The 18,690-nt window shown below is 51.4% G+C and overlaps 5 protein-coding genes across 5 annotated transcripts; 1 reads left to right on the plus strand and 4 right to left on the minus strand.

The window, feature by feature from the left end:
• Window positions 1–2,449: 2,449 nt before the first annotated feature.
• On the minus strand, window positions 2,450–4,188 carry Aspvir_002667 (uncharacterized protein; the record flags this gene model as incomplete). The annotated part of the gene is made up of 2 exons (XM_043274265.1): window positions 2,450–3,914; window positions 4,013–4,188. 2 exons carry the CDS (start codon window positions 4,186–4,188, stop codon window positions 2,450–2,452), a joined length of 1,641 nt encoding a protein of 546 aa, XP_043130200.1.
• A 545-nt stretch (window positions 4,189–4,733) lies between these two features.
• Aspvir_002668 (putative ubiquitin-protein ligase E3 component (UBR1)) lies at window positions 4,734–11,279 on the minus strand (the record flags this gene model as incomplete). Its single annotated transcript, XM_043274266.1, has 2 exons — window positions 4,734–5,001; window positions 5,068–11,279. 2 exons carry the CDS (start codon window positions 11,277–11,279, stop codon window positions 4,734–4,736), a joined length of 6,480 nt encoding a protein of 2,159 aa, XP_043130201.1.
• A 1,673-nt stretch (window positions 11,280–12,952) lies between these two features.
• Window positions 12,953–13,615, plus strand: Aspvir_002669 (putative RNA binding protein Pym; the record flags this gene model as incomplete). The annotated part of the gene is made up of 1 exon (XM_043274267.1): window positions 12,953–13,615. One exon carries the CDS (start codon window positions 12,953–12,955, stop codon window positions 13,613–13,615), a length of 663 nt encoding a protein of 220 aa, XP_043130202.1.
• Window positions 13,616–14,145: 530 nt separating this feature from the next.
• On the minus strand, window positions 14,146–16,095 carry hem14 (oxygen-dependent protoporphyrinogen oxidase; the record flags this gene model as incomplete). The annotated part of the gene is made up of 3 exons (XM_043274268.1): window positions 14,146–14,937; window positions 15,003–15,692; window positions 15,766–16,095. 3 exons carry the CDS (start codon window positions 16,093–16,095, stop codon window positions 14,146–14,148), a joined length of 1,812 nt encoding a protein of 603 aa, XP_043130203.1.
• Window positions 16,096–16,571: 476 nt separating this feature from the next.
• Window positions 16,572–18,107, minus strand: Aspvir_002671 (mRNA-binding protein NAB2; the record flags this gene model as incomplete). The annotated part of the gene is made up of 1 exon (XM_043274269.1): window positions 16,572–18,107. The coding sequence occupies one exon, from the start codon at window positions 18,105–18,107 to the stop codon at window positions 16,572–16,574; it is 1,536 nt and encodes a 511-aa protein (XP_043130204.1).
• Window positions 18,108–18,690: the final 583 nt, after the last annotated feature.

Raw genomic sequence — 18,690 nt, forward strand, 5'->3', positions numbered from 1 at the left:
CGCCAGCCCGCCCTGCTTATGGAAGAGTCACTTACCTGACCGTGGCATGTGTCCGACTCCGTTCGAAAGAGGGCAAGAAAGAAAGATCGAATGGTTGAAGTCCTACAACAACGACCCACCCCCCAACGTCCACTATCAGCATTACTGCTGGTAAGATCCTTCCCTGTGAACTTCCCGCCAGCCCGCCCTGCTCAAAGATCAGTCACTTACCTAGTGCAATGGTGTGTTTGCCGTTGTGACAAGTGGGTCGACAAAGGAGTATCGAAGAGATAGAGTCCTACATCAACAACCACCTCCGTCAGCACAGTGTTTCCACAATACTGGTAAGATCTATCCCTATAAACTTCCCACCAGCCCCGCCCTGCCTATAGAGATGTCACTTACCTGATGGCACAATGGATTGACTTCGCATTGCGAAGGCGAATGGATCCCATCACGGATGAAGCCCTGTATCATCACCACCTCCCTCAGCACAGTGTTTCCACAAAATACTGGTATAAGTTCCTCCCTCTCTATAAACTTCCCGCCAGCCCCGCCCTGCTTATAGAGAAGTCACTTACCTGAAGATGCCATATGATTGATCTCGTATCTTGCAGAAGACGAGTGGAGTCCGAACGAGTACCTGCACCAAACGACCACCCCCCAATGTCCACTATCAGCACAGTGTTTTCACAAATGCTGGTAAGATCCTTGTTATGAACTTCCCGCCAGCCCACCCTGCTCAAGTACGAAGTCACTTACCTGACTATATGATAACCGAAGTTGCAAGCCACAACGAGGTCAGAATGGAATGTGTGAAGTCCTACACCAAACGACCCACCCCCCCGCGTCCACCGTCAGCAAATTGCTGGTAAGGTCCTTGCCATAGCTTCCCGCCAGCCCGCCCTGCTGATGGATCAAGTCACTTACCTCCTATATCTTCATCTAAGGACAGAGAGACAAATGCCTGCATATACAGGGGCGGACAACCTGGATAAAAGTTAGCACAAGCTGCAAGATTCTTTCACTGTTGGCATCTTTCAATTGGAGGAAAACTTACATCGAGGATTGCATCGCAGAGCCAGGAGCTTGTTGTGCCGTCACGACGAAGTGAGATGTCTGGATAACCTATTCAACAGAAGGGACACAAAGGCCCCTTCGTCAGCACAATGACTGGTAAGGTCTTCCACCGTCTCCGCCGATCAACTCATCAATCCAGGGAAGTACTATGGCATGGCACGGAACGACATCAGACTTAGTACTGCTCAATTCCAACCATTCTCTCGACTCTCAGACTGTCTTTGACAGCAGGCTATGGCAAGAGGAGGAAGGCGGCAAGAAGCCGGCAGTGTAAACCGCATGGAAGAGCTTGGTACGATCTGCGTATTTCGTGGATGGCAAGTGACGCAAATGAAGAGAAGGACCACACAACACAACAATATACAACACACAAAGAACGAAAACTTGCAAGGATACAAGCCAGATTCTCACGATTATCCGTCTTACCCCAGGCATGTCCACCAGCAGAAGCCAAGGATCATGAAGGACCTCTAGGACATCTGCACGAGCTGTAAAGCTCGCAGCCTTGACATAGGCAAGGACTTACTGGTAAGCTTCTTCTCGAGCTGTGAAGTGTGACAAGCTTGAAGTCAAGTCTTGTCAGCAGGCTTCACTGGAGCCGATGAGCTCGCAGCCAGGGCACTTTATGACAGCCATAACTGAAAGAAGGAGCAGCCTCGAACGGATAACTCGGTGAACCCATGCCACCTCAATCCCTGGATGATAAAGAAGAAAAAAGCTCAGGTTCTTACCTGAAAGGGTGAAGCTCTTGGATGGAATCAAGCAGCTTTGGCTTTGAGCTCAACTGTGAAGTCTCAAGTGAGTTCAACTGGGAGGAGGGGGGGGGAACGGGAAAGAGAAAGAGAAGGAGAAGGAGAAGGAGCAGGAGAAAGAAGAAAGAAGTAGCAAGCCAGAAGGTGAGACGAAGGGATACTTCTAAGCTACTCATCTACAAAGGTAAAGCAACTCAGAGTGAGATGGAGAGTTGAAAGAAAGATGGAGGAAGATGGGGGGTCGAAGGGAATTTATGCTGAGAGAAACAAGCGAGCGTGGGAGAAAAATTTTCGCGTCAGCAGGACATTCACAGAGCTATTGACGAAGACTGAGGTAATCGATGTGCGCAGAGGACGAAGAGTGAGAGAAGAAAAGAACAGAACAGACAGAGAACCAGCGAGGTGAATGTGTTGGTACTCTGGTACTCTGTCTCGCGCGGTCAAATCATATAGTCGACGACGGCAACAACAAAGTGGAAAACATGGGAGGATGAGATCTTCTGGGGTCTAGTTGCGAAGAACCATAAACAGTGATTGTTGATATGCCTATAATAGAAACACAACGTGGTGGAAATGAGTCAAATTCGAAAGGATAGCCATGGTATCGTCCATACACGAATGCTACTGTTACAACAGAATCAGTCTTTCTTCCTCCCTTCCAGAACACGCAACACATCAGCTGCGCTATTCTTGTCTCCTTTCTTCTTCTTGGGACCCCTCTTCCTCTTCTTACTCCCTTCGTTTTCAAACACAACCGCCTCGTCATCTTCCTCATCTTCGTTGCGACTCCCCCCAAATCCAAAGTCCAAATCCGCAGCGTCCAGTGCTTCGCGGCGTCGAGCTTCCTCGAGAAACTTCTTTCGGCGCAAAAGAGTTTCGTCATCCACGTCTTCCTCTCCTTCCCCAGAAACCGCCCCCGCAGAGGGTGACGCTTGCCGCAAGGCAGCAGCCCGCTTCAACGCTGCCAGCAAAGTCGGATCCGTGGTTAGGGGGTTAGCACGACGGTCAGACTCTGGGGGTTCATCTTTTGTGGAGGTGGAGAAGTAATTGCGAGGTTTGTGCGGCTCGACAGCGGGTTTCTCTTCGTTCGCGCTAATGCTTGCCTTTTCTGTAGTCTGAATCTGCCCTTCGTCCTCATCCGAAGAATTATCGTCCTCATCCTCGTCTCCTAGTGGATTGTAATCGGCTCCTACACCCGCGAAGATATCGTCATCCTGATCCGTAGAAGGAGGGGCTGCTACCTTAGCAGCGATTTCCGCTGGAACCTCCATACCCAGTGGCTTCGCGTCTTTTTCAGGTACAAGCAAGCCGTTGCTTTCACCAGGCTTGTCGAGCCATCTCACTTTTCTCTTGGTCTTGCCCTCTGCATCAGTTATCACAAGCACCTCCCTCCGTCTCCCGTTCTCATCTTGCTCAATGAACCTTTTCTTCTCAACCTTGGATTCACCAATTCTCTTGAATTTGCCACCCAGCGCTGGCTCGGAAGAATGCGACGTAGCAGTAGCAGCTGCCGCTGCCGCACGACTAGCTTTTAATTCCCGTAGTATTTCATCCCGCGTTTTTTTCGCAGGCAGCAGCGGCGGCGCCATGGTTCCTTTCTTCTCCTTCTTCTCCTTCGGCGCGGAAGGTAGCACAGTCTGCTCTTTCTCCTCCAACACACGATCGAATGCCTCATCCACATCCTCGGCCTGATCTAGCCCTTCTTCATTCTGTGGTTCGGACGAAGCCGGCGTTTCCTCGGACGTTTTCGTTACATCCTCCCCTGCCTTGACGCGCTTCAGAAGGTCCCAGTCTAGACCTTTCACCATGTGCGTGCTCTTAACATCACCGCCCACCCCAAGCTCAGACCGTATCTTGTCAAACGTCGCCCGGTCGATCTGCCCCAGCTTAACCATCTCCTCCAACGCCTGAATGCGCTTCTCAATATCCGAGCCACTTTCATCTTGTACTTGGCGCAGCAGCGCAGCTCGATCCTGGTACCCCGTGGGCAATTTCGTGCCCTTGGGAGCGGCGGACGACTTGAACCGTTTTGTAGGTGGCTGCTGGGACTCGCGGCGCTGCTCAGCCAATTGCCGGGCGAAATCGACTCCCGTTACTGAGCGCCTGACCGTAGGAGAAAAAAGCACAGTTAGCTTGCGATTTATTCTGCTGTATTCTTCTCCCATAAGGAGATCCGTGGTTGACATGGAGGAGTTACATACGGTGTCATTGGGATGCTGGAGCGCATTCTCGATCCGAGGGCTAGAGCGCGCGGCGTCGCACCGGCCACGCCTGCATCTTGCTTTGGGGACGTTTCATCGACGGGACTTGTTTTGTTGGCTCTGGTGCTGGCAGAGGGTGTGTCTAGTACCAGCCGTCGGAATTGCTGATTGTTCATGATGGCAGAGAAGGTGACGATAGATCGTAGAGGTAGAGAGAGGGTAGCGTAGAGGTAGAATATCTACATCAGTAGTATGGTGTAGACACCCAAGCTATTAACTTGTTCGCAAGAGAATGAATTTTGGTTGTTCAGATTGTTTCGTTCATTTCCTCTCTATCGCATCCGATGTCCGTCCGTGATAATCGTCGGGCGGAGTGGAAAAAAAGCGGCGGAGCTGTGTTTTTGCACTCCACACGGGGGTACGTCAGGGTTCTTGGCGGCATTTGAGGCTAATACTGTATCCGTATGGGCCAAGCCAAGCACTTTATATAGAATAAAGAAGGAAGTATTCCCACGAAAGATAGGTGTTGAAGGATATTCTAGTCCGCATACTGCAATTGAAGATTATTGCCAACTGTACCATCGCACAGGAAACTTAGTGAATGTCATAAAGCTTTTATTCGGCGAGTTCAAGGGCTATGTAACACTAATTCCACATAGGAAGCTTTAAAAAGTACGAGAAGATTAGAGTATATCTACCACTATTTCACCCGCGGAATACTTCAAAGGGTTTCCCATCCCCCGTTATTGATGTCTGCCTCCAGCTTGCGGCTGATAGTGGCAGGGATGTTGTGATTCAGCCACACATCACGGAGGAGTCGATCGTATCTTTTCTGATTCAGAATCAGTTGCCGGTTTCGTCGGAGTCCGGGATCGACCTCGCCATGGCGGTCAAGGTATGGAGCGAAGTGCCAGGACCCGTTCTTGTTATGGAGGTAGAGGATCGCGCATTTGCGGATGTTGATGAAGAGACCCACKTTTTTGCCACACCTAGTTGTGTGCGAGTCAGCACTTATCGAAAGAGGAACTTGCAGGGGGGGATATATGATCACTTACTTCTGCAGATGCTGATTACAGCCGCCTACTCTATTGTCCACTGAGCAGCACACAGCTTGCGAACAAAAGATATCTCCACAGAAAAGGCAAATACTGGGGTCGGTCAATTCCTTCTTCGTCTTCGGACACCGTCTCCGGTTGACTTCTTCTATCAAGATGTCATAGTATTTCGGGAGCCCGATCAGCTCAAAGATAGCCGGATGAGGAAGACTTGGCCACAATTGCTGGTCGGTAATGCGGGTGCCTACGCGAGAACTGTTCCAGTGAGCGATCCAGCCGCCAACCACGGCATCAAGCTCGTTGACTTTCTTCGCAGGGTTGAGAGACGAGAATATTTCGTCGAGAGAGGGAAGTTGCAGTACTTTTGTCAGCCGGTCCAACTCTGAAGCTCCAATGTCGTTGAATCCAGCGGTCGGGAACTCGACGCCATGTTGGACGTGAAGCAGGATGACAACCTTTCGGAGGAAGGCTAGGGCGTAGCTCGATACCAGCCGCCTCAGCGCAATGATTATGCCTGGCGTTGCTGAGTCCTCGCCATCCTTGACGTAGCCACTGTCTGCAGCAAACGAAGATCCTTCATCATGACGGAACGAGTTCTCCCTCAACTCACCGACAATGGCGTTGAAGAAATGGCGAGTAAACTCATACCGCTCATCCGATAGCTCAACGTCCAAGAGATAATGCGCGTCTCCGTGTTCGGCAAGTTCCTTCTTCAGCCCTTGGGGATGCAAGATGTAGGTCATAGCTACTTTGACGATTTCAGCCACATAGCACAGCTGGACGAGGTGGCGCACATCAATCTTCAGCATGTATAACAGGGACAAAGAGCATTCTGCCAGGAAGACAAAAGTATCCTTGGCCAACATGGGCTCGATATCACGGGCCCCATCAAGCAGCGCTGTACCGACCAAACAAGGATGACCGACAAATAACTGGCATATCTTCTGACGATGTATCTCCTGGAATTCATCGGCAGCACGGCTGTGATGACCGCCGCTCTTGTACAAACATCCAACTGCAGCATATGATAAGGCAGTTTCGGCGAGGACACGGAGGTGAGTGAGCGTCAACTGGGGAATCTTATCGAGCAGAGTGGAACCTGCTTCCGATTCGACACCCCGCTGTGCGATTTCGACGGCGGCAATGCTGTAACCGAAGCTCGAGAACAAAGAGTCGGTGTGAACGAGATCGTCGTTGCCGCTGTGGATGGTTTCCGGAGGATGATTGAACGTCGAATGGATATGGTTCGTTCGAAGAGTCTTCTTAAGACGCTTGTAGATTTGCAAAAGCTCAAACATGGGACTTTCATCCGGATTCGACGAGGCCGGTTGTAGTGGGCTGGATGCGCTGGCGTCTTCGTGGGATGGGAACAAACCTGGCATCGGCATTCTTCCTTGAGGCGGGTGCCCCGTCGTCGGTGGCGGAGAACCGGACACCAATTGTTCAATCTGGCTGGCAAGGGGGGGAACAAACGCTTTTTGAAGGTAGTCGAGGAACATGTCATGATACGACGGCAGTTGCAAGGAGTCTTTCTCTACAAGGATAGCATGATTCTGCGGCTGAGAGAGCGCAGCCTTGAGTTCCGTGCTTAGAAAGTCGTTAAATGAAACGGCGGTGCTAAGAGGGCCGGGGTATGACTCCTCCTTGCCTTTCCAAATGATCGGGAGAAACGCGTTCCCCAGGGCCTTGCAGAGTGGACAGACGAATTCCTTAAGGAACAACCGTTCAGGATGGTTTCGTGCGATTTGGTGAGTATGACGACGCTGGGTGGCTGCATAATAGACTTCGAAACACGAATAGTGCATGATGTGCCCGCAGCCAGTCGTCACAGGCCCGCGAACCGCGTTCTTCGCGTCGAACCCCTTGCTCAGACCAATCTTCTCACTGATGACCTCGCCCCCAGTAGAGTCCAGTCGTTTCACGGTGACCTGGTTCTCACCTGCTACACCGAACGGCCGGATGCCCTCAGCAGACTTGTCAAGACTTAACGGGGTCTTGAGCGCCTCTCTGATCCAGTCGGGATCCTGAACGTCAGTCTGTCGCAAAATATTGCTGTCCTGCACCAGGGCAAATGTGCCGTATAGCCTCGAATCGTTGGTTTCTTCCTGACAGAGAATGCAGGTTCCACTGGGATACCTCCAGAGCTTGGCCTCGGGGGCAGCTTCGGGCTCCGACTCAAGGTCGCTGAAGTCCTCCTCTCCCCAGTCAATGGCGCCTTGACTGTTCAGGAAATTCTGCTGCTGCTGTTGAAATTGAGCCATCACCCTTGCCTGTCGCTCAAGTGCTTGCTTCTTCTTTAATTCCTTCTCATTATCAACATCAATGGCAGGGGAATTCGTGTCCACTCTGTCGAATGGGAACGTCAAGGAAGCCGTAGCAGAAGCATACGACCGTGGGCGCTTCTGCCACAGTCGCTTGAGAATGTGACGAATCTTCGGCCCGCAGGCAGAGAATTCGGGCATGACAGATATTTTCTCTAGCAATCCGATGATGGTCAGATTGCCCGCTTGAGTCCCTCTGGCTCTGGACAATGCATTCGAAATGAATGATTCCCTCGCCTCATCTGCCATCTCGTCCTCCTGACTATTGTCCTCAAGAGTGGCGGCAAGGATGAGGTGTAACACCACTTGAAGGAAGGTTTCAACGCGCGTGGATGGGATGTTCGGAGAACATTCCTTTGACGACATCACATAATCCAGGCATTGATGGATAAGCTGAGCGAATAGCGGAGTCCTCGTGAAATGGGAAAGATCAGAGAAAGCGCCGGAAGTGATAGGTCGCAGATGCGGCTCAAAGACGATATCTGACGCTTTCTTTCCCGTCTTTTTAGCTACCCATTCCCTGTAGATGCTCTCTGCCTCATCTCGTTGATTTTTGGTATAATGAGCGCTATAGGGGTCAATGAGATCAATATATTCCGGCTTGAGCTCAAAGGTGCCAGTGTCATTCAGGCCTTCAGGCGGACGGAACCCTGCAACCTCTTCCAACGTCTCTTGGAACATGCTCGAATCAAGTAGCTTATCACTCAAGCGCGTTGATAGATCGGAGAACGAAAGAGGCTTGAAGCATAGGACATGGGCAATATCCCGTCGGATGTTGTCACGAGTTACAGTTTCATTATCGTCAATAGCCTCGAGTGAATTTCGGTCAGTCAGCAAGATGATCAACAAATGGACAAACTCCTCGGCTACATCAATGATCTGCGCATCCTCGTAGCCAGCACGTGGAGTGTAGTTTCTGGTCATCCAGTCCACCATGCCGAAACGATCTGCTATCGATGCTAGAACCCTGCTTGGATCGCAAGTCACTAAAGCGGTCTGCAGGAGAAAGATATCGCGGTAATACGCAAAGTCACGCGATGACACTCCCCGGTACTGCGACATCTGATGCCGAAGACTGAGGCCGTTGCGAACCCACATTCCAGCCTTCATCTGTGCCAGCCACGCGCATACTCTCGATGGGTAGTCAAACATGGTAAGCAGCAAGTCATCGGGGGTGAGGGAGCTGTCGCGAATAATATTGTCGTTGGCCATGCGAGCGGCGTCTAAGAGAACATCGCGCATTTGAACACCGCTCACATTACGCGCACATTCGAGCAACCACGAGAGTGTGTAATGCAGTGCATGGTGAAAGCTGATAGACCCCCTTTCGACGACAAAGTCCACCACACGATGACGCGGAATTTGGCCGGTGTGGTCGACCTCGAAATCAAAGCACGGCAGCAGCTTGAAACGAACGTACTCTTTAACCTCTGCCTGCTCGAATCGCTGGCGCTCCAATCCGGCGGAATGAACAATTGCTGAAACAGTAGCCATTCGGATTGCCCTGAACAGGTTCTTTCCGCCATCGAGTTCAGGATTGCGGAAAGCTTCACAGAATTGGCGGCAGAGACGATTGATTTCTCGCATCAGAATTGAAGCGCTTATCCAGGCGTCTGGCTCGTACTCGACATGCTCCCCAACCGCGCGGATATTCGGACAGATACCCTGGGAAAGCTTGACAAGGTCTAGGAATTGAGAAAGATATTGCTCCTCGGTACGAACGTGGTGCTGTACATACTCGGATTGCAAAAGGTAACGCAGATCCAGGAAGAAGTGATAAAGACGCCGGTTGGTGACTGTACCTGCGTCAAACGCCAATGTTGCGTTCGGATTGACCTCATATGCCTCGCCGACCTGTCTTGTGGTCAAGAACGTGTACAGGATAGCCATCACTTTGGTCAAGAAGTTTCCACGCCGCACGATCTCTTCAGTTATTGACGGCGTCGTGAGAATCTGTAATGAAAGGTTCACAATAGAATGATCCGGTTCTCTATCGGCAATGAGGTATAATTGCGCCAATGCTGTGTAGAGGGCCGACATGCGCAGGCCCAAAATTCGTTTGAATTGAGGAACACTGACCACGGTGCCGATGTAAAGATCCCGAAGATCGGTGCGCGTTTTCTTCCACAATCTCAGGTCGAATAGAATCATCCAGTCCAGTCGCGTTCGCTGATAAAAGTCCTCGTAGACAGGTACGTTCTCCCTGAACGAAAAGCCGGCAGGCCGAGTCAGCCAATACCCTGGCGCCCTGGCTGGAGGAGGCTTGACCACCCCGGAAGGAGTTTTAGGAATGGCAACGGTGGAGATGTCAGCGTATTCGCCAGTGTCGTCACCACTGTGCTCGTCACTGGCCGCATGCGTGTCGTGCTGAGCCTGTTGTGCGTCCTGTGCTCGAGACTGCTCCTGCTGCGCTTGCAATTCCTCTCGTTCCCGCCGTTCCTGCTCATCCATCAATGCCATCCGCCTCTGACGCAGATCCTCGAGGAGACTCGCAGCGATTTCGAGGGGTACGGTGTCATCAGCATTGCCCATGACCATATCTTCATCTTCCTCCACCTCTTCTCGCAGTCTGTTCAAATCGATCTCCATCTCCTCGTCCTCATCATCCGCATCTTCATGGGCCTCGGCATGATCCTCGTCATCATCGCCTTCCCCTTCGTCATTACCATTACCATTATCATCCTCATCATCTTCAAGGTCCGCTTCAGGCGCGAACATCACTTGACCTTGAGGAGCGACGGCGGCCAGCATTAGGGTGCGGTATGGTGAATGTTCCTGTCTCGCGTGGTCATCGATGCCTTTCAATCCAATACTGGCGTTATAGGCACCACTGCCTTGTCGCCAAGGACTGAGGAGCTCTTCGCAGATTACATGGCGGAAAATCTGATCGTCTTCCAGCACGGTGCACCCCGCAATATCAGAAAGCCATTCGACAATAGTTCCGCACATTTGCTCGCGAAATGTATCGCGAGCAGATCGCACTGTAGTCGTAACCTTGATCTGCTCGAGGACTTGGGATACCTTCAGCAGTTGGGACAAGTCCTTGGACTGTCTGACCACAGTCCTCCCAATATCATTGGTTTCGTAGGCCTTCTTCTCACCAAAGCGGATTCGTTCCCGGCAAGCCCGAGCGACCTGATTAGCCACATCCCGAATAGTATGTTTCTCATCATTCCAGAGCGCGCAAGCCCATTCCGGTTCTTCCTCAGCCTGATCTCCGCCACCGTACCAATCTCCGGTAAGTCGGGATGCCACTTCATCCTGCCTTATGCCATCCTCTGTCTTGGGTAATCTCAGTTGTTCCGGAGAGCACGAAATGACATCGCAAAAATAGTCCATTGCTCGGGAAATCGTAAGTCTGATATTTTCCGCCCAATCTGAGGGCAGGTGAGTCTGAGCACGCTGCTTGCCCTTGCTGTCGCCGCGATCGGTATGGATTGCGCAGAACAGAGGATACCGCCAGGCTTCATCGTCGCCGCAGTCGCAGCAACCACAGTTACCCGACGATAGTGAGATCTGGTACTGATGGTCCGAGTGGTCGGAGGCGTCAAAGCATTTACTACACAGGACGCACGTATCATCAACGGCACAGGTAACGCATCGATACGTTGCCTCCCCGGCCCGGAAAATATGACCGCATCGCTTCCCCCGCGCAGCTTCTGTGTACTCTGCTCCTTCTTGAGCACCTTGCGCTTCGGCTAGCTTCCATGGTCCTTCCGGAAACCCGTCCGGGAAGAGCTGGCGTAAACGGTCTTCATCGAAGCCTACTAGCGAACGAAAGAGGAGCTCGAGTAGATCTTGCTCGGCCTCGGGTCCATAGCGACAGCCGTGTTCGAAGGGAAGCCGAAGGAGGCCTTCACCAAGTTTTCTCTCACATTCCGTGAGCATCATTCAGCTTGATATAAATGTAGATCGAACTCTCGTTCAGCTGCCCGAAGCGGGAGTCAGCACTGCGTAGAGTCGGTTTGGTGAGATGGAGCTCCGTGCGGCGGGACAATGAGGGTGATTCCGAATGTTCCACTGCGTATGATAGATAATTGGCAGGAAAGCGTTGACGTCGTGAAGGTCGCTAATATAGACAGACAAACAGACGATATATGGAACAAGAAGATCTGGAGATAGCGTAAACCTAAACTCAAAACAAAAATAAATGTATTAGTCGGCGGGTGAATTAGAATATTGGAAGAGAAGAAGATATGACCCTCGGCGGGGCGAAGAGCGCTGGTAAGCCCAACAGAACACAGCTGTAGAGATCACTCACCAATAAGAGCTTCAGACCATGAGAATCTTCCAAAGTCTCTTCCTCTGTAAGTCCATACGATCAAAGCTGTGAAGACATCCAAAAAAGATATTACAACAGGAAGAAGCAGACCCCACGGTGTTGATGAGCAGCAGCTGCTATGATTGCGTTGGAGCACGCAAACAGCGGGTGACCGCTGGATGTCTTTTGCCGCCACTGAATCCCCATTCGCGCATCTTCTCCCCACTAGGAAAGGGACCTGATAGACAGCTTTCTACTTTTCAACGAAAAAGGACAGGACCAATTGATGAAGGATCGGTTACAGCTTTTCCAAATTCTATTGCATACAATCGGGCTGAAAATAATAACAACAATTCCCCCTCTGTACTCAGCAGTAATATAACATAGGCATCAGGCAACATCCCCCCGAGGATGCATCTGACGAGAATTGGTGCTGCATCTCTATTCTTCTGGCGAGCATCCACATCTCTAGTCTTCTTCTTCTTCCTCCTTGTTCATGTAAAGGTGCTTGATGTCCTTCCATTGCCGCTGTAACGTGTATATTCGTCAGTCAAATGTTCCGCTAGTATCTCACAGAGAGACAGGTATCGACGAAGGCAACGTACACCGCGGTTCATGGTATCCCAGATCTTGTTGGAAGCAGTGTCAAAGGCCCTATTTGGATAGCATTGTCAACGATTGTGTATCTTCAGATCCAATCGGGTTTCAAACGTACATCTCGAAAGCGAAGGCACCGGCAAAGATGGTGGTCAGGTATACCGCGTTTCTGCGGATCAGGCCCCTGTCATCGCAAAAAAATAGTCAGGTTAGCGATGCTGGAAAGTCGTCCTCAAGTGATCAGGTAAAGGCAGGGAGACATGCTGGTAGATGGCGGAAGCGATCTGTGTCGGAGGGTCCGGAGTTAGTCAATTGCACATTCGCCATTCGTAATTCAACTTCAGCAGTACTTACAGCGCCGGCCATTGTGACTGTAGATGACTTAGATGGGAGGAGGGCGAGAAAAACAGGAAGACGAGCAAAGCCAGTTGCAGACAAGCGAGGTACTGCCAAACGGAGAGGTTGAATTGAAGTTTCGAGCCGGCGCGAAAAGCAGCAGCGGGAATCACCGGGTCGCTGATTGGTCGGCCGGAACGATCCTCACGCAGAGCCTCCGGGTGTCCGCCTTTAGCATTTCTCGCTCAACAATCAATACCAACACTTCATTCGATAGCCTTCCTTCTAGGCTCGCACTCTCTGCTACAGCAGAATTATCTCGATCATCGACTTACGAGCAATTACTACAAACCTACTAAATCAAGCCTTAATGGCGTCCACGAATTCCGGCATCACCACTGACGCCCAAACCGGGGAACGTTACATCCCCTCTTCAGTCCGCCCGGACGGTTCCAAGCGTCGCGAGATCCGAGTTCGACCAGGTTACCGTCCACCAGAAGATGTCGAACTGTACAAGAACCGTGCCGCAGCGGCTTGGCGAAACCGTGGTTCTGGCGGGGTTCCAGGCGCGGAGGGGCTGAGCGAGGCGAGCGAGAATAAAGCCAACACAGCGGCCAGCAACAAGAACGCGAAGCGGCGAGAGGCGAAGAAAAAGGCCAAGGCAGCGCAGGAATCTGAGTCGACTCCGACATCTACACAGGCCAACGGGCCAAGTGTGCGGGATCTAGAGAACTGGCGTTCGGGTGCGTCTGCTGCTGAGAAGAAAGACTCTACCGCCGAGGCGCAGCCGGAAGTCGATCCTGAAGCGGAGAAGGAGAAGAAAGCACGGAACCTGAAGAAAAAGCTCAGACAGGCGCGCGATCTGCGTGACAAGAAGAACCAGGGCGAGGCGCTGCTGCCCGAGCAGTTGGAGAAAGTGATCAAGATCCAGGAGTTGATTCGTCAGCTTGATGCACTCGGCTTTGATCCTAATGGCGACAAGAAAGATTTTACAGAGGAGAAAGAGGGGGAGAAGGAGAAGGAGAGTGTCTGAATGAAACTGTGAGCAACATGCTCTCTGAATTCACAGAACGGACTGCGTACCACTATTCGAGTATTTCAGCAGCACTCGCCATCTTAACTCTCGAATCGCTGCAGAGTCTTCCCTCAATATGCTACGCTATTATACATGGCTGCTGGACAATATGTATATGGCCGTGACTACAGATGTCTTATCTCGGGCAGCAATGACAGCCTCGTCTCCCTGGCGCCGTACGTCCATCACCGATGCGAGGACGGATCATCAGCAGACGACGAGAACGCGTCCTCGTCCGAATCAGCGTCTACTGAACAAACTCGAACTATGCTGGGTCGGTATGGTCAATGATGAAGAGTGATTATCTCAGGTTGACTCGTCCGCAGATCACCCACAGATCCGTACCAATGTGTTCAAATGCCCGATAGTCATCAAATTACAGACTAGGAATCATTTTAGTGGATTCAATGGTCATTCCATTATTCTTTCTATTTGCAAGATAGCGCATATTGTACAATTGTGCAAGGGCAAGGCTGCCCCAACACTAACTAGAAAAAATGATTGCGTTCCGACCTAAAAGTCTCGGTCATTCGCACGGGAGAGGTCGGTATACCACCCTCTAATTCCCAGTCCTGCCAGTGGTACTTTATCCACGGGACATCACTACTCGGTGCATCGAGCTTAAGTGCGCCAACACCGTACGACGCAGCCATGTACGCCTGCCGAACGCAATCCGTCACCCCCACGCCATTATACCAATTTCCAGCCAGAGTCAACCGATTATTGAAATCCTGGCGCACTGTTTGTGAAAGGTCCCGCATGCGTGACAGATGACCGACTGTGTACTGCGGAATAGCTTGATGCTGCAGTTTGACAGCAACCTGGAGAGGCTGGTCGGTGATGCCAAGATGTCTGTGGAGCAGGGTTTGGCACATCCGAATGGCGGTCTCCCCGTCTGGGTAGTCTGTCTTTTTCCAACCATCCCAATAGTGCCCGCCCAGCATTACGGTGAGCTTGGTACAGGGCGCAGTGTCCTGACCTACACTAGAGTCGGAACCGAAGATCACACCTAAGGCCATCTCTGGATTCTGTTCGAATGGAACCGACCGCGGGATCAAATAGCCGAATCCGTTGACAGGGAGTAGATTGGGATTCTCATACAGAAGGTTGACAACCATCACACTCACAGCGTAGTTGTGTTCTTGCAGTTGGCGAATCGAGTTCTGAGGCAACTTCTGTCCCGACCTCGTAGGCTTGGCCAACTGCTGTGCCAGGTTGGGCGCCGGATTCGTTGCAATCACACGGTTATGGGTATTCGACTTCTTCTCTCCGAAGTGGATCTGTAACCAAGCATATTAGCCTCGAACTTATCTAGTTACCTATAACTCAGAAAAGTTACGCTTACGGTCAGATCAGAGTTGACGGGATTTGTGCTAATAGCCTTGACCTCTGTACCAGTCAATAAGTCCACTTTCCTGGATTTGCGTAACGCCGCAGCCAAGGCATCAGTAAGCTGCTGCACGCCGTTTTTCAACGTGATAACACTAGCGTTTCTGACCAGCGTCTTCAAACTACTCCAATAGCTCTTCTGCTTTGTCGCAGCCAGCGAGTGCAGCGCCAGCCAATCATCCATCAGATTGTACGTGATATCATAGGTGGATGCATGTAAAAGGCCCACAAGCACGCCGCGGTCATCATGCTCAAGGTCCCTGTAGGCTCCCAGCAGTGTCTGCGCACTCAGCCGGTCAATATCGCCGGCGTAGATACCATGATACACGGCCGAGACTATGTTATCTGCGATCTCGGGGGCAAATCGCCGAGAAATAAACTCTCTCACGGACTCGTCGGAGTCGAGAGACTTGTGCTCCGGGGGCAGCTTCAATGGCTCCGTCAAAACACTTCGCACGAGTTTGTCAAAGACAGGTTCCGTAAGCAATGTCCGAAAGTTCGAGTAGAGATCTGAGAACTGGCTACGGCTGGGATCGCGACCCGGCATGCGAACAAGGTGATCGGGGTAGTAAATGTAGCGATTTTGGGCCGCGGGGGAGGACCTGCTCGTGACCAACACATCCTCGAGTAATTCTAGCTCGACCAGCTGCGAGACAAAAATGGAACAAAAAGGGTTAGCTATCCGGATACTACCAAAGGAGTATGTTTTTTCCCCGTACCAAGTCAAGCAGTGGGAGACACGCGGGAGTCGCAGCCCGCAGGGTCCTTGGCCCATATTCGAATACAACTTTCCCATCATTGTCGCCGACAGGGACGGTCCGCGACATCATCCAGCCCCCGACCCGCTGTTCTTTCTCGTACAGGGTGATCTTGGTGCATTTTGGGTCCTGCGACAAGCGGAAGGCCGTCGCGAGACCTGTGATGCCACCTCCTATGACCGCAGCGTTGTAAGTGCCGGTATGCAGTGAGTGCTTCTGGCCATTGCGGGCGAACGCCAATGGCGTCCGGACTGCTCTCAGTGCACGGCTAGGGGCACATGGCAGTCGCATCTCAGTGATGGTATATAGGGGAGACTATCAAAGGGAAGATGAAGAAGCAGCATGATTGAGTGAGGCACGATCATGCAAAAGGCCATCTCCAGCTTCCGACCCCCAGCGGTAAAATTACCAGTAAGTATGGTAAACCTCAGTACAACCGACATTTGCTCAATCTTGTCGAATATTTCTTTGAGATGTACGACTAGTTGCTCATTGACAGAAGAGAATTTAGGTATGACACATTTCGAAACCGTTCATGATACCCAGATTCTATTTACAAGCCAACATGATGATGTTTTGTCATTACACTGCCCATAAATCGGAGAGAAAATCAACAAACGCCCTTCCAGCCAGCCATCGTCCACAAATGAGAATAATACATCACAATCAAGCTTGAACAAGATGTTTTGAAGCAAATTTCTAGGTTAAACTGACGCCCGGCATATGACCGTTCGAAATTAGAAGATATCGTAGAGTTCGCGGGGGTATCACGTTATAATTTCCTGGTTCTGAGTACCATCCTCGCTTGCAGCACCCGGCTTGATCAGCTCTTCAGCAGCATCCTCATCTGAAACAAACTTCCTCTCGCTCACACGGGCCTTGTTCTGATCCGCAGTCCAGACTTTGTCGGAAAAGGCACCTTTCTGGCCCTCCGCATGCTTGTAAGGACAGCCTGGGTTGAGGCATGGGTTGAATCTGCAAGGTGTTTGAAGGTGGGTGAATTTGCAACCTTCCGTAGAGCAGTCGGCACCGTTGCGGCACAGAGGCATTGAGGGGTGTTTGAAGGAGCAGTGAGGGTTGGTACAGTGGGGGAAGAACTTGCAGAGTTCCTCGGCCTGGTGTGCGGACTTGACGGCAGGCGAAGGATGACGCCCTGTACATTTCCGGTTTTTGCACGCGGCGCCGTATGTGCATATATCGGCCACGTCCACAGGAGTGCCTTCCGGGGCGGCCGGTGACTGGTGCGCGAAGGGGCAGTCTTTTCTGGTACAGCGCAGATTGAAGCGGCAGACACTGTCGGTGTTGCTCTCATCCTGTGCGCCATCAGGCTTGGTATCCATGTCGCCCTCGGTGGGTGATTTTGCCGAGATGCCATGGTGCTGGGCACGATTAGAGAAGTTACCATGCGGACGTCCTTGACGCTCAACACGGTCAAACAACGAGCGCCCTTGTTGTTGTTGGTTGTTTTGCTGAAACGCTGGGTTGATCGCAGGCGAGACAAATCCTGGCATGAGCTGTGCCATCATCCGAGCTTGTTCCTCTAGCAGAGACATCAAGTGCATCTGATCTTGCGGGCTCATGTTCATCATCGATTGGGCGGCACCCATGGGCAGTCCGTTATTCATTTGCCGCCTACCCCCGCCGTTCTGATGAGGCCGTCCTTTAGTTTGGTCCCGACCATGAGAATTGATCCGGCCATGTTGACCGCGGACACGGTGTAAAGTTGAGTCACTGTTGCGATCTAACGCTCTGTTGATCTGGTTCAACATCCGACCCCTACCACCTTGGCGTCCGCCACGCATCGCCTTCGGTCCTGTAGGTCTGAGTCCGTCATTGTTAGCTGAAATCCGTGACAGGTGCCTTAGAGCGGGAACCCACATCGAATCATCCGTGTGCGAGCCATCAACCATGCTCATAGTGGCATCCTGATCTCCTCCTCCAGGGATCTCTTGTGAAGTCGCTGTTTGGTCGTCGAACGACGGGATAGCCTGTGCCGTCTCGTTTGCGATCGGTGCGCCACCGCCGTTGATCTGTCGATTGAGGACTTCGACCTGTTCGAAAAGCCACCTAGAGAACTCCAAAGCTTGTGTATCTCCTTCACTGCCAAGGCCGAGCAAATCGTTGGAAAGTTCGCTTGCAATTTGTTCTTGACTTTTGCCGTTGACAAGCATCAGGATAATGTATTCAATCAAAGCTGAATCGTCGCCGCCATCGGAGGTCCAGCCCATTTCTGCAAGTTTGGGCTGGATGGCATTGCTCAAGGCCTCGGCCAGAGGGGTACCAGCCGCGATTTCTGTGGTCATTGTGAAGAGCGTGTGGTGTTGAATGCGATCAATGCAAAGGATTGACGGCCGTACAATAATAGTTCCCGCGCCACCCGTTCAAAGGGGGTTGCTACCGCAACAAAATCTGCTTCTCCGTATAGCAAGAAGAACCAAATACAAATCGCAGCCTACGCAAAATCGTGATTTGCAGGTAAAGAGAGGTCAAAGACGGAGGAGCACGAGTCGCTTGTTTTGGGATATCCTACGAGACTTTGGGGTGATGAGGCAAAGACGGCAAGCTGATTTCATCAGCCACATCGTCACGTGCACTGAGGCTTGGCAATAGGACAAACAATGCATACATACTAGATACTTGGGTGCCTTGTGGCCTTGCTGCTTTATCGATTCGGGTGCTATTTCCGCGTGTACCTCTCTGTATGCTCGTCTACATAATTACAACAGTGTATTGTAGCTTGTATATGGTCGAGATATCATCTTTCAGAAGGAGATAAGATATCACTCAAATTCTCCGAACTCTACGGCTTTTTCAAATCGTTAGCATCAGTCACCAATCCTCTCTTCCGTGGCAGGATCTCTCAATGAAGCAACACAATGACCCTTT

Source organism: Aspergillus viridinutans, assembly GCF_018404265.1.
Source record: "Aspergillus viridinutans IFM 47045 DNA, scaffold_12, whole genome shotgun sequence".
Classification (NCBI taxonomy): domain Eukaryota; kingdom Fungi; phylum Ascomycota; class Eurotiomycetes; order Eurotiales; family Aspergillaceae; genus Aspergillus; species Aspergillus viridinutans.